The sequence below is a fragment of the Peromyscus leucopus genome, chromosome 8a (assembly GCF_004664715.2).
Source record: "Peromyscus leucopus breed LL Stock chromosome 8a, UCI_PerLeu_2.1, whole genome shotgun sequence".
In the NCBI taxonomy this organism is placed as follows: domain Eukaryota; kingdom Metazoa; phylum Chordata; class Mammalia; order Rodentia; family Cricetidae; genus Peromyscus; species Peromyscus leucopus.
Window position 1 is genome coordinate 30,133,682 of NC_051085.1, and position 26,992 is coordinate 30,160,673.

Below are 26,992 nucleotides of genomic sequence, written 5' to 3' on the forward strand. Positions count from 1 at the left end.
TAAAGGGCTGGAGCGATGACTCGTGCATGAGGGTGTTTGCTGTGCTAACTCGAGGACCTGAGTTCTAATCTCCATCACTCGGGTGAAAGACAGGCCGCCTTACTTCCTCAGTTCCAGCTCTTGTGTTCTAAGCTCAGCTTGTCTCCCTGGCCATGTCCTTGAACACCACTGTTAGGGATGTCGTCTGGTGGGCTGCTGTACGGTTTGCTTGCATTGCTCTGAAACACCCCAGATTCAGGAAACAAAATCGGCATCTGCTCACTGTGGAGCAGTGGAATGCTGTGCTGTAGAGGCCTGGGCTCAGACGTCTCCTCAGTTAGGGAAGAAGCAGTCATCCATTCCTTGCAGGACAGCGGTGAAGAGAGCCACACCCCCTGCTCCCCCTACCCCAAAGGAATTCACTACTTGTTGGGACTTCTGGCTTTGTGAATCAAATGCAGAATTCTTCTCCAAGCCCAAGGTCTGTGGGCAACTTGTAAGGATCTCTGTTCTCTCCCTTGTGGTAACACTTCCCTCTGGCAGGCTGTGGTCTCCTTTAACTGAGCACCTGCTTCCCCTAGGCGCATCTTCAAGCAAATGGGCTTCCCAGCCACCGGGAGTGGGAACTTAGCACACCCTCAGATTCTCCTTTTCCTCCCGGGACTCCAGGCTCTCCCGGGAGGAGGCTCCTGCTGCAGCCCTCAGAAGAGTTTGTTTTGAGTGACAGCTGTACTTTGATTGGTTGACTCAGGCAGAGGTGTGCTGACTTCCTACTACCTCGGGCTGCTTTCTTTCTTTTATTTTTAACGTGAAGTGTAAGTACCTTTTGCAGCTGAACGTGACTTGTGCAGGAAGTGGAGCGTAGGCATGGATCGGCTTCGAGCAGGGGTGTGGCCTGGGTTTTCTGTCCCCCTCTGACTCCAGGAACTCCTGAGGGACTGAGCGCTCCCTTCCATGTGAAGGCGCAAGGCAGCTGGGCAGTGTCTGCTGTGAGAACCAACCGGAGGGACACACCCTGCCGGTGAGTGCGCGTGCCCCGCTATCGGTGAACGTGGCAGGCACAGTACAGACTCCAGTCAAGGGCATGGGAGCAGGGCATGTTAGAGAGAGGTGTGTGAGTGAGGACGGCCTCCTACACTCTGGCTTCTCACACCTGGAGTCCTTTTAGTTGTTCGAATTACAGAAATGAGGTAAGCATCCTTAACAGCCTTTAGACGCAACGTCTGCTCACTTTTAGCAAGGGTTCGTGTGTGTGTGTGTGTGTGTGTGTGTGTGTGTGTGTGTGTGTGTGTGTGTATAAAACCTCCATCTGTGGGCTTTGTAGCAAGTTGAATGCTGTGACGTCAAGAGTGGGGTGGCTTTGCCCCATGTCCAGGCTCACAGAAGTGTCTACCAGTCTGGACATTGGTTCTTGGTGTCTGGTTTCCCGGCCGACACCGGGAGCTTCTGCAGCAGTCTCAGGGCTGCTGAGGAGATGGGCGGCTCTTAATCTGGTTGGGCTGAGTCTCTGCAGCAGTGGAAGCCGGAGCTTTGTCACCCAGGGTTAGGGACTTTTCTCCCAGGCCAGATGATGCTACAGCGGAGTGCCTGATCCTGGCATATGGATAGGGCTACGGATCGTGCCTGTGAATGCTTCAGAGAGATCTGTAAGTTCCCTCTAGCAGCAGAGAAGAGAGGGGGTAAGTCTGAGAAGGACATGTAAATCCAGGCCAGTGTATCCATGCTCATAGAAGTTTGAGTGACAGTAGCTGAGGGACAGAAGAAGCCCAAGGACCCCATAGCTGGAGGAGTGGACAAATACACGTGGCATATGCCTTGGGTGGATTATCATTCTGCCTCAAAAAGAAAGGCAATTCTGGCACGCACCACGGCATGAATGGACCTTGAGGGAATTACGCTAAGGGAAACAAGCCGTGCCAGAGGACACATGGTGTGTGACTCCACTCACGTAAGGCATCCCGAGTGGGCCAAGTTCCTAGAGGCAGTGGAATCGTGGCTGCCAACTGGGGCAGCGAGAAGAATGAATTTCGCAGGAGGAAGAGTTCTAGAGATGGGTGGTGTGGACCGCTCTCCAACGTGTGAACGACTCACCAGTACAGGACTGTGAGCTTAGAAATGGTTAAAACAGGGCCTTGTGCATGCCAGGCAAGCAGCCACCACTAAGCTGTGTATGTTTTAAATCACAAATTCTCTTTAAAAACTCAGAGGTGCGTAGGTTAGAAAAAGGAAAAAGGAAAAAAAAAATCAGTCCTGTGGGACGAAATCTTAGGTTCTCTGTGACTTCCTCAAACTCTAACTGACAAAAACCACACAAAACAAAAAGAATCTGACTGACAGCTAGTTCTACCGAGGGCCTGGAGATCCGCTGCTGGCCCACTACAGTTTTTCACGAAGTTGTTGAGAGCTGGAGCCAGGCTGACGGTCTCCTCACTACTGTGGTTTAAATTCCATTCAAGTGGCCTTGGGGGTCAGGACAGGGGCCTGAAGGAGTAGTTTGGGGGCTCCATGCTGTGGGTATGCGCTGCAGGTGGCCACTGGAGGGTGCTCTGTGGCCTGGGAGACAAATAGCACCTCCCTTGGCAGGCTGGTCTCCCATTGAGTCACTCTGGGACCCTGGGCAAGTTACCAAAGGCCTTTCCCGTCAGTTTCCGCACAGAAACTGCTACATGAGGCATGGGCTAGCATTTCCCACCTCAAAAGGAGGTTGGGGCTCTTGCAGACAGTGTGTGGGGAGCACCTCATAGTTAGACAGTTCTGTGCACATGGAGGCTGCTGTTTTTCTGGTGTCTCTACCCCTCACCTTCTCTTCCTCTCCTCCACTCCCCAGATGCTCTTCCAAGCAGAGGCTACAGGCCTTCGACTTGACGGTCTTCAACCTGGGTGTGCTGCTTCTAGAAGGGGTCTTCCCACAGGGTAGTTGCCTCCACCCTCAGTCCTGAGGGAGAGAGGGATGCTGACCATCGCAAGGTCTCATGATGAAATCTGGAAGATTTGGTTACTAATCTTCTGGGTTGTCTGTGACTTCCAGTCAAGGTTGAGGAAGAAAAACTGAGATGAGGTCGTTCAGACTCTCAGGTTTTAAAAATAGGAAGGTCACACTTAAGCAGCCGGGTGTTAACAGCACGAAGATCGTCCCATCGGAGTGGAGGGGTGCCTCCTGAGAGCAGGGCCCTACCCCTGGTTCCTCCCTTATTTAGAAGACATTTGTTTTAAAAGGAACTAAAGTTGCTGTTAAGGTCCCGAGGGGGAATTATTTTCCGAAGCAGGTGAATTTTCTGTTACTTTTGTATAAAAACAGCTGTCTGGTGGCACACATACCTTCTGAGAGTCTTCTCAGAAAAGGCTCTCTGGGCCACCACATGCTGACTCTGTGGAGGGAAGCAGCCTGAGGGAAGGCCCTCACTCGGCCAGCTGCCTACTCACCCCTTCAGACGCAAAGTCATCTCATTCCAGATGCTCTTGCTTTTGTCTCACCCGGCAGCAGTTGTAAAATAAATTCGGGACTCTTCACAGAGCTGTTCCTTTGAGACGGAAGGGAAGCCACTCAGCTGCATTTCAACCGTTCCATTTCTGCAATGGTAAGATGCTGCCCCCCGGGCTGAGCACATGACTCAAAAATAGCAAGTTATTTCTGGAATGTACTGACAGTCAGTTCCTCTCTGCCGTTTACTAGCTAGGCAGCCTCAGTTTCCCTCAAAACCCTGAAAGGAGAATGTGCACCTCTAAACTGTCTTCCTACCAAGAGAAACAGGAAGTTTAGTGAGGAGTTCATAAAAATGATATGGAAACCACGAAAAGCCACAGTGGGAACACGTATGCTTTTATTCCTGTTGCTCTCTTTCTGTTCTTAGCCCTGCCCCCTGAAATAAGTGCAGGGGTGCTTGCATGAGCGGCGAGGGATGAGGTGCTGATGGAGCATCACAGTTTGGAAGCTTCCAGAAAATATAATAGGCTTAGCCTGTGGAGGGAACAGATGTCTCTGGTAGGGGAGGAGCCTCATGGGCCAGTGAGTGACACATCCACCCCCAGTGAGAGGTGACATGTCAGGCCAGTGAGTGTCCTCTTTTTATGTGAAGTTTGGTCCAAAGGTGGACCCTAGCCCTGGAGGACAAAGGTCCTGAGAGAGGACTGCTCAGTGGACACAGAGAGACGGTGAGGCTGGACCAGGGACTCGTAGTTAAGAGGTGGGAGGTAGAACAGGGCTGGCCGTGAGGCCCTGACGCTCATGCGGATGAGTTTTGACCCTTCCTCTGTGTAAGGTGGAGGGATGGGGAGTTTGGAGAAAAGAGGAAAACTCCAGCTTAGACCTTAGACCATCCATTAAAAAAAAAATCTATCAAACTCCTCAGCTAAGGAGTCCTTTAGCAGTGGCTGGGCATTAGTGTAGTTGGGTGGGGTGGGGCAAACTGCTTGCTGAGACCCTGGTGTCCTCTCAGAAGGCCTCAGAGTCCTTTGGGGACTTCGCTGGCCTTTCCTTACATCAGTTTTACGTTTGCTTATTTTCTGTGTGTGGACAAGTCTGCTAAGTTGATTCTCTCAGGGGCTTGAACTCAGCTCGTTGGACTTGGTGGCGGGTAGGTGCCTTTACCGGAGGAACCTGGACTACCCCTCCATACCCTTTCGAAAGGAGATAAGTCATTCCTCACATGTACCTTGAAAGCACGTTTTTTCTTTTTCTTTCTTTAAGATAGTTTTTGGATGTACTTGTTTTATGTGTAGGAGTGTTTGGCCTGCATGCATGTATGTGCACCGAGTGTGGTGTGCCTGGTGCCCTTAGAGGCCAGAAGAAGGCATCCGATTGTCTGGAACTGCAGTTACAGATGGTTGTGAGCCTCCCTGTGGCTGCTGGGAACCCGACTCAGGTCCTTTACAAGAACAGCAAGTGCTCTTAACTATTGAGCCATCTTTCCAGATTCCCAAAGCACATTTTCCCCCCTAATCAAAACGGGTGGCTGTGGGCTAGTGAGATGGCAGAGCAGGTGAGGGCCCTTGCTGGGAGCCCAGCATCCTGTTCCATCCTCAGGACCCATGCTGCTGGAAGGAGAGAATAGGATCTTACAAGTGGTCCTCTGACCGCCACGTGAGCACTCTGGCACACAACACATACACACACACACACACACACACACACACACACACACACACACACACACACACTATAAAAAAGAACAAAAAAGCTAAACCCCCAAGCAACCAATTGTGCTTACTTGGGATTTATGACTTATTACTTTTGACATATTTTTTAGTCTGTTCTCCAGAGTAGCTTATGAGCAAGTCGAGATTAGATTGTGGTTTGTTTTGTTTCTGGGGAACCAGTGTGAAGAAGGCAGTCAGGAAGCTTGTTCCATGGAGGAGTGAGTGAGAGGATGGAACAATGTCACTGAGAGTGTGGAGGACAGGGTGGGTGTGCAACATGTCCAGGAAACAGAACTAACGACTCGCTGGATACAGAAGTGCGGACTCAAAGGGGATGGTGGGATGTCTCTTTTGGGGCCTCTGCAGGATGCTGCTCTTCAAGGCTTAAAACTCAAGGAAAAACGTGGGAAAAGAGGAAAACTCCAGCTTAGACCGTCCACTTAAAAAAAAAAAAATCTATCCAACTCCTCAGCTCTACCAGGTGGCCCCGAGGCAGACAGGTTAAACACTTGAGTTTCTTGAGAAAATAAATGATAATTCATGTGCAATGATCCCAAAGGTGGTGTGTTGTGGTAGGTGGCATGACTGAGCTCTCTCTAGGTCTGCAGACTCCAGGAGATCCCTCTGAGTGGCGTGTGAACTGAAATTTAGAGTTTGGCAAACTCAAAGGAGAAAAGCATGTGTGTGAGAACATCCTGGAATATTTAGACATGAGGAAGAGATTCATTTCGCTCTAAGGACTAGGTGAGGCACTGGTAGGTGGTGGGGTGGTTGAGGTCAGAGCCGCAGGGTGACACAGCTTTTCTGCATGCCCGGGAACTTGCCGTCTCTTCTGTAGTCTCTAAAGGCTGTGGTAGAGCATTATATTAAGCAGAGGAAATACGGTCAGATTTGTGTTAAAAACACAAGACTGGGTCCAAGCCAGATGAGCATGGCCAGAGGCGGAGTGGGAGGTGAGCATGGCGAAGCAGTGGGGGGAAGGGGAAGCAGCAGAGGCCTCGATGTCTAGAAGGTTGTGTTTGAAATGCTCTGCACCCCGCGGGCTCTGGCCTTGTTAACTCTCTCTGTTTTCCTGCCCTGCAAGGAAAGGTCTTCGAAGTGTGTGAAGTCAGGGTGGGAGGCTAGCCCAGAAACACACAAGCTGTAATGGATTCATATGGGAAAACTGCATCGAAGGGTGAAGAATCCTTGTGATTGGGAAGGGTGGGGTGGGGTGAAAGGAAGATGTGCAAGAATCTCCAGTGAGCAGGATCTCCAACAGAGAAAAATAGAAGACAACTAAATTTCTACCATTTGGCATATGGTTAACCCTAAAGAATACCATTCATTCATTTTCATTAATTAATTAATTAATTAATTCACCATCCAATTTGATGCTGGACAAAGAAGTGGGCAGATCCCAGAAACTGACTGGGAAAGATGCCCGAGATGTATTTTAAAGGAGAAAAACAAGCTGATGACCAGCAATACGTACAGCACGGCATCGTGTATGCAAAAATAAACCAGAAATAATCCTCCTTTAATATGCAAGTAGGTAAACAGAGAGAGCCCTGGAGAGACCCAGACATAGTGTCAGCACAAGAGGCATTGGGGGTGTCGGCTGTGTGTTATACCTTCCCTCTACTTCTGAGTTGCTTGAATCTTTCACAGTAATTATGGCTTCAAGTTTATTTCTACATTTTGAGACATTTTCGAAGGCTGTCAGGTTCTTTTGTGAGTAGTACAGAGACCCGGGGTGTCCTGAATATTCCCATTTTCCCCTTTTGAAAACAACTGCCAGGCATAGTCCCTTCCTGGACACCCCCCCTCTACACACACACACACACACACACACACACACACACACACACACACACACACACACGGAGGCCATGCTGGGTGACCCCACAGGAACAGCCTAACTTGAGTCAGGACCTTTTCCTTTCAAGGTTCAGTGTGATCTGAATGGAAATGGAGCCAGAGTGCAGAATTGAATTCCTGGGTAGCCTTGCCTTTCCGGGAGGCTCTTTTGTAAGCATTCTCCCCTGGGTGAGCCAGTGCGAGACTGCAACAACAGTCTTGGCAGATGAAGGCTGACATAATTGAAAGTCACCGGATTCTGAGGCTGCAAGTTCGGGATCCAAGTGTCAACGACGACCGCATTAGTTCCTTCCCAGGCCTCGCTCCCTAGGCGGTCCCTTCACCCTCTTAAGGTTAACTGTGTGTGTCTGGTCTAAAGTGCCTCACCTCTCCTTGTAGAGCGGTGGTTGCAAGGTGAAGGTGTGCCCCCAAGGACCTAATTCGAAAGGCCCTGTCTCTAAACACAGCGACACCCCAAGGTACCGGTGCTAGCCAGTTCCGTGCAGAAATTTGCGTGGACACCAGCTCGCTCCTAACAGAGTCTCCCAAAAGGCTTCCTTGGCTTGGTGCCCTTACTCTGCCACCCTGGGCCCTGGCTAGTGTTCCCCTCACGGGCACACAGGAGCAAAGGCCTCAGAGAACACATCAGTAAAAGAGGCGTGATTGCGTCTGTGGCTTGCCGGCCACACCAAGCAACTGAAAATCCCCAAGGGGACCAGGCTAGGCGTGATTTCCTGATAGATAACGCCAGGAGGGAGGAGCCCACACAGCGTGCCCTCCTCACCCAGTGGCCCTGCTGCCAGGCTGCTCAGCAAACACCTGACTGCTGCTTTTTTTTTTCTTCTCAGCTCATGCCTGTGCAGCTCTGCCAGGAGGAAGCCCAGGGTAGGAGCTGTGCCAGGCAACAGCTGGCACGTTATGGAGCGTCGGAGCAAGATGGAGTTTTTCCAGAAACTGGGCTACAGCCAGGAAGACGTGGTCAGGGTGCTGGGCAAACTGGGCGACAGTGCATTGGTCAACGACGTGCTACAGGAGCTGATCCAGACTGGTAGCCGCCCAAGGGTCCAGGACGATCCGGCCAACAGCGCTGGGGTAGTGCTGACGCCCCGGGGATGCTGCGGAGTCCGGGACTCTGCCCAGCAGGGCCTGGGACCAGGCCTGGAAGAGGCTGGCGGAGATCCAGCCAGTTACCTGCGGCCCATCGTGATCGATGGCAGCAATGTGGCCATGAGGTAGTGTCCTTGCTTTCCTTCATGCTATTGCTGGGTTCTGGGGCCAGAGACCTTGATCTCAGGGGTCCAGAGAACCATTTTCCTCGCCGTGGTTTGCTTCAAAGAGTTTTAGGCACAATGGATGATTTTTTTTTTTTTTTAAAAAAAACTATTACACAAAATAATAGGTTTCCATGTATATGACATGCTTTGCCCATAGTCACTTTCCCATTATCCCTTTCTGTCTCTCCTCTTCTCCTTCCACTGGTCCCCTTCCTCCTTAACAAATAGCCCACCTTCTACTTCCCGGCCTTATACATGAATACACATACATACATATGCCATCTTTGACTTTCTGTGTCTGGCTTTTATATTGCCTAAGAAGATGAATCTCAAGTTCCATCCATTTTCCTGAAAATGACATGATCATCATTTTTTTTTAAAATAACATATGCTCCATTATGTGTACATACCTCATTTCTTTTTAGCATCCATTTATCTGGCGGTGGGTATCTAGACTGATTCTATAACCCAAATACTGTGAATAGGGTTTCAGTAAACATGGCTGTGAAAGCGTCTCGGGGATGTCTGATTTAGAATCACGGAAGAGGTGTAGCTGGATCAAATGGTAGTTCTAGTTTGAATTTGTTGGGCTCTTTTCTTTCTTTCTTTCTCTCTTTCTCTCTCTCTTTCTTTCTTTCTTTCTTTCTTTCTTTCTTTCTTTCTTTCTCTCTCTCTCTCTCTCTCTGTCTCTGTCTGTCTGTCTTTGTTTTTATTCACTTATTTTAGATCAGGCTTTGAATCCCTCTTCTATGTCTTAGTAGCTGTGGGAACGAGGCAAGTTGCCTCTCTTTCCAGTTCTGTAACATGGAATCAACCCTCCCTAGAGGGGAGTTGTAATAATCTGAGCTACAAAAAGTGCCTGCTGGAGCGTACTCAGCAAGTCGGTGCCGTGACCAGGCTCACAGGAGCAGCAGCCTTCTTCAGAGGGAAGGGAGCCAGGGATGGGCAGGAGCCCAGGGTTAGGCGTTGACTGATAGGGCTCCTCTGGAGTCTGTCCCCAGCCAGCTGTGTTATTCTGGGAAGCCGAGAGTACTCGGTTCCTCTCTGTGCAGAGCAGGCCAGTAGGTCTCCACAGTCTCCCTTAGGGCTTGAGAACCAGAATGCAAGAAGTGCTTGGGTTGCCTTCAAAGCCCTCTGCTGGGGGCCGGTGGGGAGGCAAGGCTGCAGTTCCCATTAAGACTGAAAGGAGGGTCTGGGGCCTCTCCCCTCCCGCCTTGAGCTGCTGATAGAGCTAGGCCAGTCTTTGTAACCTGGCTTCTCTGTGTGCTTGGGGATTCCAGCCTGGCGGCGCGTGCGGTCATTGTGCCTGACTTGGCAAAGCTCCGCTGTGGCCCAGTCTCCCAAGCTGCCACGCTCAGGGCTGGGTGAGGAAGGCATTGCGTAAACTTGGCCGAGTTACAGCCGGGCAGAGGGCAGAGCCATAGGAAATTGTCCACTCACAGCTATAAATACTTGTACTTCCCTTTTAAAAAGCTGAGTAGGAATTCCGAAAAGCAGTTATCAGCGGGCCCAAATGTGTCAACAGGCATCCGAAGCTCCCCCACGGGGATTTGAGCTCACTTTGAATTTGGCATTGTAGAAGAGAGGTTTGGAATGGTCCAGCCCAGTGTGGCCCAGCCTCAGGGCTGTCCCCACGCGCCCAGCGTGGTGTGTCCCAAGGCCATCTGCTCCGTTTTCCACCTGCTGGCTTTGCCCACAGAGATCGTGATGGAGCCCCTGGATCGTGATGGAGCCCTTGGGACTTAAGCTGTTGTGTCTGTGTCTCTCCTACGCCCTCTTTTGGCAGCAGATGGGAAATTGTCGCATCTTGTTCTCTGGGGGTGTTAAAAGGGACAGTCTTAGGGTGTTCCTATTGCTGTGATGAAACACCATGACCCAAAGTAACTTGGGGAGGAAAGGATTTAGCTGGCTTCCAGGTTACAGTCCATCATCATGAGAAATAGGTAGAAACTCAGGCCAGGAACCTGGAAACAGGAACTGAAGCAGAGGCCAAGGAAGAATGCTGTTTACTGGCTTGCTCCTCATGGCATCCTCAGTCTGCTTCTTCACACACCCCAGGACCACCTGCCCAGGGATGGCACTACCCACAATGGTCTGGACCCTACACATCAATCTCTAGTTAAGAAAATGCCCCACAAGCTTGCTTCTAGGCCAGTCTTATGGAGGCATTTTTCTCAATTATGCCTCCCTCTTGTCAGGTAACTCTAACTTGAATCAAGTTGACAATAAACTAGCCAGGACAGGGGTGGGAAAGGCACTTGTCACCAAATCTGATGACCCGACTTCCCTCCCTGGGACTCACATGGTGGCAAGAGATGGGTATTCATGTTAGCTGTCCTCTGACCTTCTCACATATCACCCCACCTATCGATAAATGTACATGATTTAAAAAAAAATGAGTCCAATATGCTCCAACAGCCATAGAAAGTGCAGGGGGAAGAGGTACCTGGCGTCTGCATGATCCGGACAAAGCTCACTGGGCAGTAATTGAGAGAAGGTTTGAATGTAAGTTGTCACTACACAAATCAAAGCCCCCACTTCAGTCCCAAAGTGGTATGTGTTCCCTGAGTTGGGGTGCAAACAGTAGAATGGTTATAGGACAGACAGACTACTTCAGGATGGTGTTTTCTCTCTGGGGGTCAGAGAACACTGTTAAAATGATGCTGGGGAGCTTACGGCAGAGGGCTTTCGTTGGATGGGACTCTCTGTGCTGCCTGGGATTCGAACTGAAACCACACCCTCTATTTGTACACCACTATGGAGTCCTGGGTCAATCCGTTCAGTGCTACCACTGCCACCCTCAGACCTCCAGCTGTGGTCCTCCAGCTGTGGTCAATTTTGTCTTTCCACGCTCAATCTGTGTGGGTTACAAATGGAAACCATTGCACAGACTTACTGCAAAGAAAGTATCACAGTCTAAGCGTTTCCATATACTTTCTGTCGACAAAATATCTCAGTGTGACACACACACACACACACACACACACACACACACACCCCTTTGCCCCTTGGATCCCAGGGAAAAGCACACATTATATAATGATTCTTTGACTGTGGATCTTAATTCATTTCCTTCAAAGACAAATTCTAAGAGCATGGAGGGTGTGCGCATACACTCTCTGTTCCTCTACTGTCCCTTGCAGTGGGAGTTTGGACAAGACCTGTGTTCCCAAGGCCAGATAGATCCTCAGCCGTGAAAGGCTTGCCATAGAGAGTCCTTCTTTATAGGAAATCAAAATAGTATCTCATTACCTACTGAGCACAAAATTTTAATAACGCCAGAAAGATGCCTTTAGGAGATCCTTCTTCTTGGAGGCTTATACGATCCCAGATTGCTTTGGGAAGTGAGGCTGCTATCTTGTCCTGGGTGTGTGGGGGACTGAAAGCCTGGGTGGGACATGTGTCTTTTACCCCAAACATGTCAGACGCGTAGCTCTTGTTGACAGGGACATCTTCCTTGGCTGGCTATCTGTGGTATTGTGTTCCCCCAAATATTGTGCATGCTAATAAACTTATCTGGGGTCAGAGACAGAGCAGCCACAATATTAAACATAAAGGATAGGCAGTGGTAGCACATGCCTTTAATCCTAGCATTCCAGAGGCAGAAATCCATGTGTTCAAGGATACAGACAGGCATAGTGACTCATCATGCCTTTAATCTCAGAAAGCACGCCTTTAATCCCAGGGAGTGGTGGTAGAAAGCAGAAAGGTACATAAGGCATGAGAACCAGAAACTAGAAGCATTTGGCTTGGTTTAGCATTTGGCTGGTTAAGCATTTGGCTGGTTAAGCTTTCAGGCTTCTAGCAGCACAGTTCAGCTGAGAGCCATTTGGATATGAGGACACAGAGGCCTCCAGTCTGAGGAAACAGGACCAGCTGAGGAATTGGCCAGGTGAGAAAGCTGTGGCTTGTTCTGCATCTGATCTACCAGCATTCAACCCAATACCTGGCTCAGGTTTGATTTTATTAATAAGAACTTTTAAGATTCATGCTACAGGTATCCCTCTGCCCCCTGGAGCTTGCGGCCCATGCCTTTGCTTACAGGGACCAATAGTTTGACTTTTGACAGCCATGCTTGCTCCCCCTGAAAGAGAGGCTGGCCCCTGGAATCAGTACAGGACATACCCAGACGACAAAGGAGACGGGTTGCCCTGGAGGGAAAACAATCGGGGGTTGACGAGGCTGCACAGTGGCAAGTGAGCAAGTGAGCAAGCGCAGGTGCTTCTGCGGGAGGGAGATTTTAAGGGGAGAAGGGGTGGAGTCTGGGCCAGGGTGAGCTGGTAATCCTAACTGGACATATTAGCCGAAGAGTGAATTTTAATGGTTGGACCTTGATGCTTTGTCTCAGGAACGAGTCAGTGGCCAAGTAAGGGAACAGAGAGACCTTGGGGGCTAGCTTTAAGAATGTAAGTTTTTTTTTTTTTTCGTTTTTTGTTTTTTGTTTTTTGTTTTTCAAGACAGGGTTTCTCTGTGTAGTTTTGCGCCTTTCCTGGAACTCGCTTTGGAGACCAGGCTGGCCTCGAACTCACAGAGATCCGCCTGCCTCTGCCTCCCGAGGGCTGGGATTAAAGGCGTGCGCCACCACCGCCCGGCAAGTTTTTTTTTTTTTTTTGAAAGGGAGAGGAAAAAGGGTAAAGGGGCAAAATCTGTCTACAATGTTCGCCATGCTCGGGCCTGCTAGACCCCGCCTCACCCCCACCCACCCCCCAGTCATCGGGAAGTTACATTCCAGAAGTCCCCCACAAGCCAACACCCGTTGTCATGTGATGGCCTGAAACAACATGTCTTCAGGTGCCTTTGTTTCTGGAGGGCAGAAGTCTGAGTGGAGCTTCTGGGTTCAATTCCACTTGTCCACTGAGCTGAGTTCCGTTTTGGATGCCCTAACGGAGAGCCTCTTCGCTTACTTTTTCCTACGTGTCTGGACCTGGGGCCCATTTACTTTCAAAGTCATCGATGGCTCGAGATGATACGAGGTATGGCATATTTGTGCACATATGATTGTTTCTCTGCGGAGAAGATTCTTAATAAATAACTAAAGGATCTGTGGTCCCAAAGCATTAGGGACCACTGACGTACAATGAGAAGTCAGAGATAACGCACCAAGCCACCTGCCCTGTGTCCACACAGATGGTCTGAGGAAGGCCATCTGTCCCCGTCTTTGAATCTCCCAGCTGCTGAGGAAGGGACTTGATGGGTTCTGAGGTCAGCACTTGGTCAAGTTCGAGACCCAGCTTCCGGTGCTCTGTGCCACTCTATGTGGAAGCTTATGTGGCTTTCTCTCCTGAGCACTTCAGGCTGTTTAGGCCAAAGCTATGGGTGACGGTTAAACCCAGATGGACTGGACTGGGTCTTGGATTAAAGGCTTTTTATGAGCAAGGGGGATGTATTTGTTCAGGACACAGTGGGCTTTGAGATTTATGAAACACATTCTGATTATGACTCATCTACACGGAAGGGAGCTAGATGTGTGTAGCTACCCCATCACAAGCTTCAAAAGCCTTCAGTTCTATGGGTTCCCCTAAGCGGGACTGGTAGCTTACTTTGTCATTCTGTGAGGAGCAAGTCAAACAAATGAGAGCCCTGAGCTGTGAAGTGGATGAGCACTGTCCCAGACCCTGGGAAGCCAGGTCTAACATGTACTCCACAGTCTCTCCGCAGGTCTCATGTCCACACAGGAAAGCAGAAGGCCAGAGGCAGAGGACTCAGTGTATCTTTGCCTGAAAGTCCAAGTTCTGACCACTTGTTCAAGGCTGTCCAAGACAATTGAGAGAGCAGAAAGTTCTGGGGTTGTATTGCTGCTATGGAAGCTATTTGCTACATGTGGTGATACATTGTATACCCTAATAAAATTTGCAGAAGATCAGGGCACTAGATTAAACATAGAAGCCAGGTAGTGGCGGCCTACACCTTTACTCTTAGCTCCGGGGAGGCAGAGATCCATCTGGATCTCTGTGAGTTCAAAGCCACCCTGGACTACATGAGATTGACTCAGTCTAGAAGAGAAACAGAGCCAGGCAGTGGTGGCACACACCTTTAATCCCAATACTTGGGAGTCACACGCCGTTAATCCCAGCACTAAGAAGGAAGTAATGGCTGGGTGGAGAAAGGTACATAAGGTGTGAGGAGACAGGAACCAAAGGCTTTTCAGGCTGAGGAGTCCTAGAGGTTAAGACGCAGCAGTGGTTTGTTCCTTTGTCTCTCTGATCTTCAGGCATTTTTTTTTTTTTTTAGGGTACACAATGTATCACCACAGCTACATGTGGCTGTTGAACCCTTGGGAGGTAGCTAATACCACAGAGGACCCGAGGGCTAAATGTCATTTCTTGTTTCACTCGTCTGAATTAATTGTAGTGGCGACACAAGCTGACAAAGTATGTGTCCAGCTTTTCAACTTGACCAACTGAGGAGCCTCCACCTGTCCCAGACCTTATTCTTTTTTTTTTTTTTTTTGAGGCCTATTTACACAATTAAGAAGTTTGGCTAGGTAACTTCAAAAGACTTTTTTTTTAAAAAGTCTCTGACATGCTAAGATTCAAAGCACTTATTTTATGAATTCTAGAAAGACATGAGGGCATGCTCCTCATAGGGGGACTTCTCTTCTTTGGAGGCTCGGAGACTCAGTGACTCACCTGAGAGCAAGAAAACACCAGCTCTGGGCTGCGTGCCCTGTCCAAAGCCACCCATCACCACCTTCCCATCCATCCCTTCATCTCTCCATCACCCCTGCTAGTTCCCATCCCTGCAGCTCCCCCCTCTCCCTGTGTATGGCCTGCGAAATGACTGCCGGCTGGGCAACCATGTCCCCACAGGCCTTTGCCCTGGTGTCAAAGCCCTCCCGTGTGGAGTAGAGCCCTTCAGGTAGCGTGCCAGCTATGGACAGGATGTACCAGGTCCCTATTCCCTTCACCAGGGATGTACAGGGCCAGAACCAAGACACTTCCTGCTACCACCAAGGCTGGGATCCCTCATGCATCATGTGCACTTGGAATGGTGGCTCTGGTAGACTCACAGGCCAGAGAATCCTTTCCATTACAGTCCCTTCAAAGGGCACACACTCATACGTGTGAGTGTGCATGTGCATGTGTGTGTTCATATAAAGGAGGAGGGAGGAAAGAGAACACACTGTAAATCTGTTAGCTGTGTAACTGTTCTCTAGACACCTGGCCTCAGTGTCCAGCAGTGCACTTTATTTATTTATGTAGACACAGTTTCATGTAGCCAAGGCTGGCTTTGACCTTTCTATGTAGCAGAGGATGGCCCTGACCTTCCGATTCCCCTGCCTCCACTGTTAGAGTGCTGGGATTACAGATGGACACCACTGTGCTTGGCTTTATGTGGTGCTGGGGATGGTGCCCAACACTTAGTGCTCCGTAGGCTATCACTCTGCCAATGAGCTGTACCCCCAGCCAACCTTTGACCTTCCTCCCTCTCTTTCTAAAACAGCCACCACACCAGGCTGCTTTCTTTAGTTTGAAGATAAAGTCTTGCTATGTAGCCTAAACTGGCCCTGAACTTCACGTTCCTGCCTTAGCCTCTTGAATACTAGGATTATAGATGTTAACTACCATGTCTGGGATCAGGTGCCATTTTACTTCTGGGCTGGGGTCTTGGGCTCCTACCAAAATCTGCACCCATTTCTGCCTTATAAGAAGGGGGCAGGCCAGGCAGTGGTGGGTGCATGCCTTTAATCCCAGCACTCAGGAGGCAGAGGCAGGTGGATCTATTTGAGTTCAATGCCAGCCTGGTCTACAAAGTGAGTTCCGGGACAACCAGGACTATTAAACAGAGAAACCCTGTCTCAAAAAACCAAAAAGAAAAAGAAAGGAAGGAAGGAAGAAAAAGAACTAAAAGAAGGAAGGGGAGGAGGAGGAGGAGGAAGAGGAGGAGGAGGACGAGGAGGAGGAGGAGGAGGCGGAGGCGGAGGAGGAGGAGGAGGAGAAGAAGGAAGAAGAAGAAGAAGAGGAGGAGGAAGAGGAGGAGGAGGAAGAAGGCATCAACCAGAATGACCCCTATACACCCTCTTTCCTCCCATGACCTGGACTTAGATCTCCCACTGGGCAGATGTGGAGCACCAGCATTTGAGTGTTCAATAAGAACCTGGGCAGAAATAGCACAGCCCTTCCATCTCAGGGCCCGGAGACATCTTTGTTCATTCCACCCCATGACCATAACCTTGTACCCCATGGGTCATCCTGTGAGCCCCTGACTTCTACAAAGACTTCTTGGACACTAGTCAGAATGCAGTGTGTACAATTACGTTGTCTAGTTTGTGCAAATGACAGTCCTCTTAACCGGCTGCCACGGGTACAGTTGTCATGGAGGCAAAATTTGTTTCAGACGCCAGCCACTTCCCTTTTCTATCCTCCCAATATTCAAAACTTCTAGGCCTCCTGTCCCTTCCCATGGCCTCATGGCAGCTGGTTCCCAGGGTCTGTCAATCTCTCCATGGAAGGTCCTCCATGGGAGGACTCTCACTGAACAAGACTTGTTCTCTGGGCCTCAAAGATTTTGGGTGAAAGGAAGGAAGAGTTTGTAGTGACAATTAGGCCTGTAAAGTGACCACTAGATCAGAGATCTGGGCATGTTTCTTTGCTTTAGTTTTCATAAGGGTAAAGTGGGGTAAAAGCCATTTCCTCAAGGGAGTAATGGAATGGTAAAATGAGCCATATGACCTGGCGAACAGAACTCTCTATGAGCTTTAAGCCTCTCTAACAGTCCCCTTTCCCCTAAAAAGGGACCCCAAAGCCAGGTGTCCCTTTTCTTCTTGTTTTAAGACAGGGTCTTACATAGACCAGGCCGTCCCCAAACTCACAATGTAGCCAAAGAGGACCTTGGTCTCCTGGTTTTCCTGCCTCCACTTTCTGAGTGCTGAAATGGTAGGCATGCACCACCATGCCCGGCTTGTCCGATTGCCAGGGGCTTGGGCCCGCTGGGCAAACACTGTGCCAACTGAGTTATGTCCTTAGGTCCTGTGCTTTGAATCTTTTGAGAAAAGATCTTTGCAGTCTAGGCTGGCCAGCAACTCATTATTAGACAAGGCTGGCCTCAAGCTTACCGTTCTGTTTTAAACCCCCCCCCCCAAGTACTAGGACTACAGCAGCATGTCTAGTGGGTCTCTTAGCCCTCAGCATAGTCTTGTTGTAGTAGGAGTTCGGAGGTTGGTGCAAAGACAGGGACAAAATCCCAGATGGACACATTTCTCCTGGAAAGGGACCCAGGATGACTGTCATCTCCTGACTGGAACCCTACTGGGGCTCAGTTCCCCTCCTTTCCCCTCCCACTGAATGCCCCTGAAGCATGATCCTAGTTAGTCTTAACAATAAAAACCAGGAGTCAGATATCGGGGTGAAAGCTGAAAGATCAGAGAAGCAGAGCAGCAGTCACTAGAGACTTCTTACCTCTATGAATCCTCCGTCCAAAAAGGGGCCAAGATCCTGTCTCCACCTCCCGATTGTGCTGAGATCAAAGGCATGAGCCTCCCAAGTGCTGGGACTAAAGGTGTGTGCCACCACCCCTTGGCCTCTCTGGTTGACTAGTGGCTAGTTCTGCCCTCTGAGCTCCAGGCAAGCTTTATTTGTCAGAACACAAACAAAATACCATACAAAAGCCCACTCCCCACCACACACCCATCAAAAGATCAGGGAGGGAAGGCTGGCTTATTTCTTTTTAATGCTCGACTATCTTCAGAACCAATTATATTACCACTACTGCCGTCACTTCCAGACATCCGACTACCATACTCCTTCTACACGGATCAAAACTCACCCTGACTGGAGAGTTCCAGGTTGCAAAAGAGGATTGCCGTTTGCACCTCTCTTTAAGTCTGCCCACCAGTTCAACAGAGACACACGCATGCTGCGTGGTTTAAGAGTGATGAGACAGATGCATGGGGAGTCCCAGGAGACCAAGCAATTCAATAACTTTCAGAGTAATTGTGGAAGTGACCATTTTACTTGATAACTGACTGGGGCTGCATGACTTTGGACGGGAGTTGTATGTACCTGAGGGAGGGAAGGTGGAAGAAGGGGTGTCTATCCTTCACAGTACTCCTGTATTTCCTCAGTTTTGGGGAACAGGATGGGCTGACCTGACATTTGCCTGTACCTTATGGTGTTCCCTCCCGGTCTAGCCTTGAGGGAGGCTAGGCTGATTCAGACTCTGTGCTTCCATCCCTGGCCTGACTCCTTTCCCAATAACCACTGGGGACAATGAGACCTTGTGTGACAGCTGGGACAGGAGGTCTTGGCTCTCATGGTACTCTGCTACGAGAGTGTCCTGGTGAAATGGGATTGTAACAAGAATTTTAGGGCAAGAGCTGGGGCTTCAGCAGCCCCAACAGCTAAGCCAACAGCTAAGTCACCCCTGTCCCAACATGCTATTTAAGGAGACCAGAGACTTAATTAATGTGCACTGAGAAAAGGAACAGAATAAAGGGGTCCAGGGACCCCAAGTTCAGGGAACTGAGATGAGCTTTGGGTTTAAATAAAGGGGGATTTGGAGCAAGGAGGAAGATGTATGCATAATTAGGCAGTCCTGGTCAAGGTGGGGTCCCTGGTTTCGGCTCCAGACTGCAAGGTCATCCCAAGAGGATGGCCACATCTTTGGGTCACTGTCATCACCAAAGGGGCCGGTCTGGTGTTTATTAGACAACTTTCCCTAGGTCAGAGCCTCTTGATTCTGGAGAATGTTCTCACTTTAGAGGTAGCCTGTGCTGCCCGGGAGGCCTTGCTGATCACTGTGGGACCAAGTGAGGTCCAGTGCTTTTTAGGAAAGGAGTTTCTAAGACTTGTGGCAGGAGCGTCATTGGGCTTTTTTGGCAGCTATGATGGCTTAAAATAGTCTCCTCCAGCAGGGACTTGTTCCGTCCCTGGGTCTCCGACAACCACCATGCCTCGGGCCTGTAAGAGGTCTGGGAGACTGTTTCTAGCATCCCTACGGGCCACTTTCAAACCAGGCAGCCTGCTGAGCCAGAACTGTCCTGAGGATGTGCAGCTTGCCCAGATGTGCTGGCCCACAAGGCTTCAGCCTCTTGTTTGAGGCCAGTTGCAGTATCCTGCTCCTCCCAGGGCTTATCAGAAGGAGGAGGGGCCAGGAACAACCCTGAGAATGATCCCCTCACCTCTCTCCCTCCTTCTCTTAACCTGTGTGTGGGGGTGGAAGGGACTCATGTTTCGCTTCCTCCTCCCTTCCCACGGCATCCGGCTGTTATGTTCTCCTTGCTGTTTGCTCAAGCCTCCCAGAGCAGCCTCTGAGGAGGCAGGCAAATCAGGATCCTCATGGTTACCGCGGAGGAAGGAACTCGCAGAGATAGTTCATGCCCACTCCAGGTTCTACGGATTACTTGCTTCCCTGAACTCCCGTTCTTAGCCTGTAAACCTGTGTCTGTCCCAATCCCACGTCACACAACAGAGACAGTGCCGTAAGGGGAACTCAGTGTGGTCTTTAACTGGGTGTGAGCTGGTTATTTCTAGCCAGGCTTCAGGGAACTTGTCTCAGGGCTGGAGTTCAGAGTTCAGGGTTCGACAGTTCAGGGTTCAGTAGTTCAGAGTCTTTCAGAGGACCCTGGTTCAGTTCCCAAGTCAGGCAGCTCACAGGCACCCGTCACCTCCCCCTCTAGATGGATCGATGCCTCTGGCCTCCTCCAGCACCCGCACTTGTGTGTACATACTCCCACCTTACATGTTTTTCCTTGGGGGTGGGTGGGGCGGGGGAGAACCTGTTCTAGTCTCTGTGTCCCTTGTGACTTGTGCTCACGCTGCTGTCCCTTCGGTCCCCAGAATCGGGCTGTTGGTCTTTCCAGGCAGCTCCTCCTTTTTTGCCTGTGTTGTCTGTCTTTCTGCTGGTGAGGAGACCGAGGCTGGTATCTTCTCCATCACAGATCTACTCAGCAGGATTTTCACTAAGTCTTCACCAATAATCAGGGGCCGTAGCTAGTCCCTGGGATCTTGGCGGTCATGCAGAGTGTCCTGGGTTCGTGTGTGTGTGTGTGTGTGTGTGTGTGTGTGTGTGTGTGTGTGGTGTTGTTGTTGTTGTTGTTTATTTTGTTTTCTGTTTTGACAAAGACTTGCTATGTAAGCAGCCAGGCTAGCCTCCCAACTCCAGGCAAGTCTCCTGCCTCAGCCTTCTGAGTGCTGAGATTACAAGTGTGCATCACTGTGCCTGGCTGGGTGAATGTTCTTAAATGCTAGGAAGTGTCTGGGTGATGGAGTCTAATCCGTCAAGGGATGCTTTCCTGGGGAAGCAAGGGTTTAGCAGAGAGCTGGAGGAAGAGGAAGAGGAGTGGGTTTGGTGGGAGGACAGGAAGAGCTGCTGCAAAGACCTGTTTAGGAAGGTACGTGGTGGAGTAAACAGCTGGAGGAAAACCAGGCTGAGGAGTAGGGAGCAGAAAACGATCTAATCTGGAGGTCAGGCTCCGTCACATCCATGGCTCAGCTTGTTAATTTTGCCTTCTCAGTGTCCCAGATCCAGCCACTTGTCTCTGTCTCCAGCACCAGTGACCTGATTGACCAAGTCCAAGTGCAGCCTAGGTTCACCGGTCCCCCAGAGGGTACTCAGCTGCCTCTTTCCCTGGCTTCCAGACAGCAGCACATCTGGCTGTTTCTCTTCTTGTCCCTTGAAGAGATCTTTTCTGTCTCTTTTGTAAGACATCCTCTACCCCTGGCTAAAACTAGCGGCTGCATCCCAGACTCATTCCAGGCCAAGCTCAAGGCCTCTAACTTCCTCTCTGGCAGTGGAACAATTCTGTCCACTCTGCGGTTTCAACTCTTGCTTAAGCAGGGGTGACCTATAACTTTTACTGCTCAGATCTCTCCTCTGACCTCTTGCTGTTTACTTAATATGTCCACTGAACAGTCACAAAACTTTCTCCAAGTCACTCTGTATCCAAAGCCAAACTTATGAATGGCTTTTCCCTCCAATCAGAGCCCTTCCAGAGTTCCCCGGTCAGTGCATGGCCCCCACCGTGCATTTATACAAGGAACCCGGAAGTACCTGATACCTTCTCAGTCACTTCCACATCCAGAAACTGAGTTCATATACCTTCTCAGTGTCCCCAAATTCACTTTCTGTTCTCGTTTATCCAGCAGCAGCAGCTCAGGCCTAACCACTGACTTTTGTTTGATGATTTCCACAGCTTCTTATTTCACACCTTGCACCCAACTCACTGTCCTCTGTGGGCCAGAGAAGCACTGTGGGCCACACACGGGTGTCCGCCTTATTCTTATATCTACCTCAAAGCTAAAACCCCTCCACATCTCTCATCCCTCTAAGATGAAGGAAGATGATCCCCCACACACTTTATTCCATATCAAGGTCTTGTGTAGCCCAGGCTAGCCTCAGAGTATAGCCAAGGATGACCTTAGACTTTTGATCTTCTTGTTTCTACCTCCAAGATACAAGGATTAAAGGAATGTGCCATCATTCCCTGCTTAAGGAAGACGATTATTTTTTCCTTGAGACAGGGCTTCACTATGTATCCCTGGCTGGCCTGAAAGTCATTATGTAGTCCAGGCTGACCCAGAACTCACAGAGATCCACTTTCCTCTGCCTCCTAAGTGCTAGGATTAAAGATGTATACTCCGGTGCCTGGCTAGGGTGATGATTTTTTTGTTCTGGTTTTTTTTTTTTTTTTGGTTTTTCGAGACAGGGTTTCTCTGTGTAGCTTTGCGCCTTTCCTGGAACTCGCTTTGGAGACCAGGCTGGCCTCGAACTCACAGAGATCTGCCTGCCTCTGCCTCCCGAGTGCTGGGATTAAAGGCGTGTGCCACCACCGCCCGGCTAGGGTGATGATTTTTAAGAGGCCTGAAAGATGCATCAAGGTCTTTCATAGGCCGTTTCCTGCAACAGTGATGTCTTTTGTGGGGTTTGTGGAGACCTAGTTCCTTGCGTGGACTGGGGAGCTCTGGTAGAGCCAGTACAATCATTTCGCAGAGGGGGAGCAATTCTGCAGATGTCTGATATTGTCTATTTTATAATTCTTTTTTTTGTCTTTGATGTTGGCTCTTACTAACTTCAGCTAAAGAGTGGACTGGACAATTATCCTTTGGAACATGTACCCTCCCTGCCACCCAGGGGAGCCTGAGTACCTCTGCGTCCTTATTGGAAGCTGCCTGCAGCCGTGGTCTGTGGGAAGAATGGACTATGTTTGAGATTCTCTTTGCCCAGTTCCCTCTCAGTCTGAGGCTGTGACCCAGAATGCTTCCAGAGAAAGTCCCTTTTTGTTTCTCCTCAGATTTCTTTGTCTTCCATTGTAGCCATGGAAATAAGGAAGCCTTCTCTTGCCGGGGAATTCGTCTGGCTGTGGACTGGTTCAGGGACAGAGGACACACCTACATCAAGGTTTTTGTCCCATCTTGGAGGAAAGAGCCATCAAGATCTGATACCCCCATCAGAGGTATGCTCCACCCCCACCCCATTCTGTGGTAATGTCACCCATCGTGGTGACCAGCTGCCTGTCTAGAACTGGTTTAGTGGTCTTTCTTCCCGAACTGAAAGCTCCATGAGTTCATAGTTCAATGCTGACTATGAACACTCAGCATTCTCAGAGCAGAACTGCCATGAAAACTTGTAGAATAAACAAACACTCTATAACTCTTACTTGCTCATTTATAGACAAGCACATTGCTTTATCGTTTATTGTGAATGATTATAAAACAATTGTGTCTTATAACATTTAACCCTCTGAAGATTGGATCCGCATTTCACAGCTAATAGTAAATAGACTTTGAGGGAGGCGTTCATTCTGTCAGGTAACATTTACTATTTCCCAAATACCGCTTCAACCTCTTCATTTAAAGAAATGGAAATGGAGACACAGAAATTAATTTTAGTGTTTTTGTTTTCTTTCAGTGTTGGGGGTCAAACCAGAGGCTTTGCACATGCTAGATAAATGTACTACTGAGTTACATTTCCAGACATTTTGTTTTATTTATGTATAATATATGCAGTGTGTGTGTCCGTGTGTGTGTGTATGTGTGTGTATGTGTGTGTGTCTGTGTCCTCAGAAGCTTGAAGAGAGTGTTGAATTATTGGAGCTGGAGTTACTAATGGTTGTGAGCCACCCAGTGTGGGTGTTCTAACTGGTCCTCTGCAAGTGCAGCCCGTGTGCTTAACCACTGAGCCATTTTGTTTCTGGTCCCCAGCCCCATTTTCTTTCTTTCTTTGTCTTTTTTCTTTTTGGTTTTTCAAGACAGTGTTTCCCTGTGTAGCTTTATTTTCTCTTTTTAATTGAATTTTTTTTTCATGAAATAAATATTGATCATGTTTCCCCCTCTCCCAGATCCTTCCAGATCCTCCCTGCCTCCCTACTTACCCAACTTTCTATTCCTTATCTCTTTCAAAAAAAATCTAAACCAGCCAGCAGTGATGGCCCACGCCTTTAATCCCAGCACTCAGGAGGCAGAGGCAGGTGGATCTCTGTGAGTTCGAGGCCAGCCTGGGCTACAGAGCAAGTTCCAGGCCAGCCAGGGAAAACAAACAAAAACCAAAGACAGAAAATAAAATGAACAAAAACCAAGAAACAATCCACATATACAAAAAATGAAAATCAAAACCAAAAAGGAAAATAAAAACAAGACAAAAAAAAAAAAAAGAGCCCCCAAAAGCAAAATTAAACAAACAAACAAAAAATCCACAAAAATGCCACTGAGGATATCTTGTCGTTAGTCAACCAGTCCTGGATGTGGGGCTTGCCCTGAGTGAGGCATCATTGATATACACAGTGAGACGCCTTTGGAGAAAACTGATTTTCCCTTTACGAGCAGCTATCATTTGCAGACAACTTCTTGGTTAGGAGTGGGATCCTGCATACACTTCCCCCTCCCAGTCCTGGGACAGCATGTGGATTGAACCTGTGCAGGTCTTGCGTGTGCTGCCAGTCTCTGAGAGTTCATGTATACATCAGTCCTGTTGTGTTTAGAGGACGCGATTTTCCTCCTAGAATCTTTCAGCTTCTTCTGCCTAGATCCCTGAGCCTCGAGGGGAGTAGTTTGGTAAAGATGTCCCACTTAGGACTGAGTGCCCGGAAGTCTCTAACTTCCTGCACTTTGTCCAGTTCAAGGTCTCTATGTTAATTTCCATCTACTGCAAGAAGTAGATTCTCTTGTACGGGTTGAGCTGATCTATGAGTATAGCAGTATATCATTAGAAGTTATTTTTCTGCTATGTCCCTTTGGCAGAATAACAGTAATAGGTTTTTCCCCAGGCCCATGACCTATCTAGTTGAAGGTTCTTGGCCACTTTAGCAGTGTCTCACAGAGTGGTCCTTTATTAATTATTAATTATTAATTCAACAAGAAAGTGGTTGGTTACTCCCGTAACAATTGTACCACTGTTGTGTCCATGCATTTTGCAAGCAGGTCACTTTTGCAGGTTGCAAGGCTTGTAGCTGGGTGATATTAAGAGTACCTGCTAGGGCTGGGTGGTGGTGGCACACACCTTTAACCCCAGCACTCAGGAGGCAGAGGCACGCAGATGTCTGTGAGTTTGAGGCCAGCCTTGTCTACAGAGTGAGTTCCAGGACAGGCTCCAAAGCTACACTGAGAAATACTGTCTCAAAAAACAAAACAAAACAACAAAAAGAATACCTTCTAGTATCATGATTGGTAATCAGTAGAGGAGAAGCTTCTAGTTGGGCACCAGCTTGACTTCCCATGTTTGATGGTGTAAATAAGTAGTGTCTTCAGCAATAGGGCCTTATCATCAACTTATGGACAGTTATCAATAGCCTTGGCGATAGCCTCTGATGTTTAGGGGTTCCCATGGGGCCCTTTGGTCAGTGACTCAATGAAATAAAAACAAAATAAAAATTCCTGGTACTGAGGGTTTTATTCGGTGGCATAAGATGTCTAGTTGGGGCATCACCTCTTCTATTATTTTGTGACTCCATTTAGATTCCTTTCATGTATGTGTATTTTAGGAAGCTTCTCAGTAGTAGGTTTTCCTATGGTTTTTCAAATGGCCTTTAGTGTTAGCTGCTCCTCTCCATATTCCCTCCTTTACCCTTCTCTCCCATCCCGCTCCATGTTTAATTCTCCTGGTTTCCTTTTTGTCTCTCCATAACAATGTATTCTACTTCCTCTTCCTTTATAGATCTTCTTCTCCTTGTTAGTCCCTTGCTAGATACCTAACCTTGGTGGTTATTCAGATTCTAGCACACATACTGAAAGCTAAAAAACTAACATCCATATGTAAGAGAAAACATACCATGTTTGTCTTTCTGGGTTTGGGTTGCCTCACTCAGAATGATTTTTCTTCAAGCTCCACCCATTTACCTGCAGATTTCATAATTTCATTTTTCTTAACAGATGAATAATATCTTATGATGTAAATGTACCATGTTTTCTTTATCTATTCGTCAATTCAGTGGTTCTACCTCTTTGGGGGGGTCAGGCAACCCTTTCTCAGGGGTCACATATCAGATATCCTACATATCAGATATTTACAATTAATAACAGTAGCAAAGTTGCAGTTATGAAGTAGTAACAAAATAATTTTATGGTTAGAGGTCACCGCAATGTGAGGAACTGCATTAAAGGGTCACAGCATGAGGAAGGTTAAGAAGCGCTGCATCGGTTGATGGAGATCTAGGCTGTCTACAATTCCTGGCTATGATAAATAGAGCGGTAATGAACATGGCTGAACAGATGCCTCCATAGTAGGATGGAGAGTCCTTTGGGTATACGCCCGAGATTGGTATACCTGGATCTTGAGGTAGATCTAGTCCCATTATCCTGAAGAGCTGCCACCCTGGCTTTCATACTGGCTGTACAAGTTTTCACTTCCACCGGCAATGGAGGAGTAACCTCCTCACCAGCACGAACTGACATTTGTTTTGCTGATCTTGGCCATTCTGGACAGCGTAAGATGAAATCTGAAAGTGGTTTTGATTTGTATTTCCCGGATGACTAAAGATGTTTGAACGTGTCTTCAAGTGTTTCTCAGCCGTTTGAGTTTCATCTTTTGAGAGCCCTCTGTTTAGTTCTGTACCCCATTTTTAAATTGGGTTGTTTTCTTGATGTCCAATTTTGTGAGTTCTTAATGTATTTTAGATACCAACCCTCTGCTGAATGTGTATTTAGTAAAGATCTTTTCTATTCTGTACGCTGCCACGTTGTCCTAATGATGGCGTCCTTTACTGTGCGGGAGCGCCTCAGTTTCATGAGGTCCCATATATTAATTGTTGGTCTTCGTGCCTGTGCTAATGGTGGTCTTTTCAGAAAGTCTTTTCTATGCCAATGACTTCAAGGTTATTCCCCACTTTTTCTTCCATAAGATTCTGAATATCTGGCCTTATGTTGAGGTCCTTGATCCATTTGGAGTTGAGTTGTGTGCAGGGTAGTAAGTATAGCTCTATTTGGATTCTTCTACATTCAGCCATCCAGTTTGACTAGCACCATACATTAAAGATGTTGCCTTATATCCAGTGTGTATTTCTGGCTTCTTTGTCAAAAATCAGGTGTCCATCCATATGTGGACTTACCTGGGTCTTCAAATCAATTCCATTGATCAATGTGTCTCTTTTTATGACAACTCCATGGTTTTTGTTTCATTTTGTTTTTGTTTTTAATCACTATAGCTCTGTAGTACAATTTGAGATTGGGGATGGTGATGTCTCTAGAGGTTTTTATTATTCAAGATTTTAGCTACCCTGGGATTTTTGTGTTTCCAAAATTATACTTTTAATTTCTTTGAAGAATTGTCTTGAGATTTTGATAAGGATTGTATTTAATCTGCAGATTGCTTTTGGCAGGATAACCATTTTTACA

The 26,992-nt window shown here is 48.3% G+C and overlaps 1 protein-coding gene and 1 non-coding gene across 7 annotated transcripts in view; one reads left to right on the forward strand and one right to left on the reverse strand.

The window, feature by feature from the left end:
* Positions 1 to 451: 451 nt before the first annotated feature.
* Zc3h12d (zinc finger CCCH-type containing 12D) overlaps positions 452 to 26,992 on the forward strand; it is a 39,733-nt gene continuing 13,192 nt past the window's right edge. The window contains exons 1-5 of one of the 6 annotated variants that reach the window (XM_037200324.1): positions 452 to 1,000; positions 3,461 to 3,557; positions 5,716 to 5,859; positions 7,803 to 8,186; positions 22,481 to 22,620. In XM_037200324.1, the coding sequence (XP_037056219.1) occupies positions 7,873 to 8,186; positions 22,481 to 22,620 (454 nt within the window). In that variant the 5' untranslated portion in view covers positions 452 to 1,000; positions 3,461 to 3,557; positions 5,716 to 5,859; positions 7,803 to 7,872. The other 5 variants (XM_037200325.1, XM_037200327.1, XM_028861770.2 and 2 more) reach the window with 5 other exon arrangements.
* LOC114687152 lies at positions 17,964 to 18,085 on the reverse strand. The gene has a single exon (XR_003733651.1). It is a non-coding gene; the product is annotated as a small nucleolar RNA SNORA40 (small nucleolar RNA).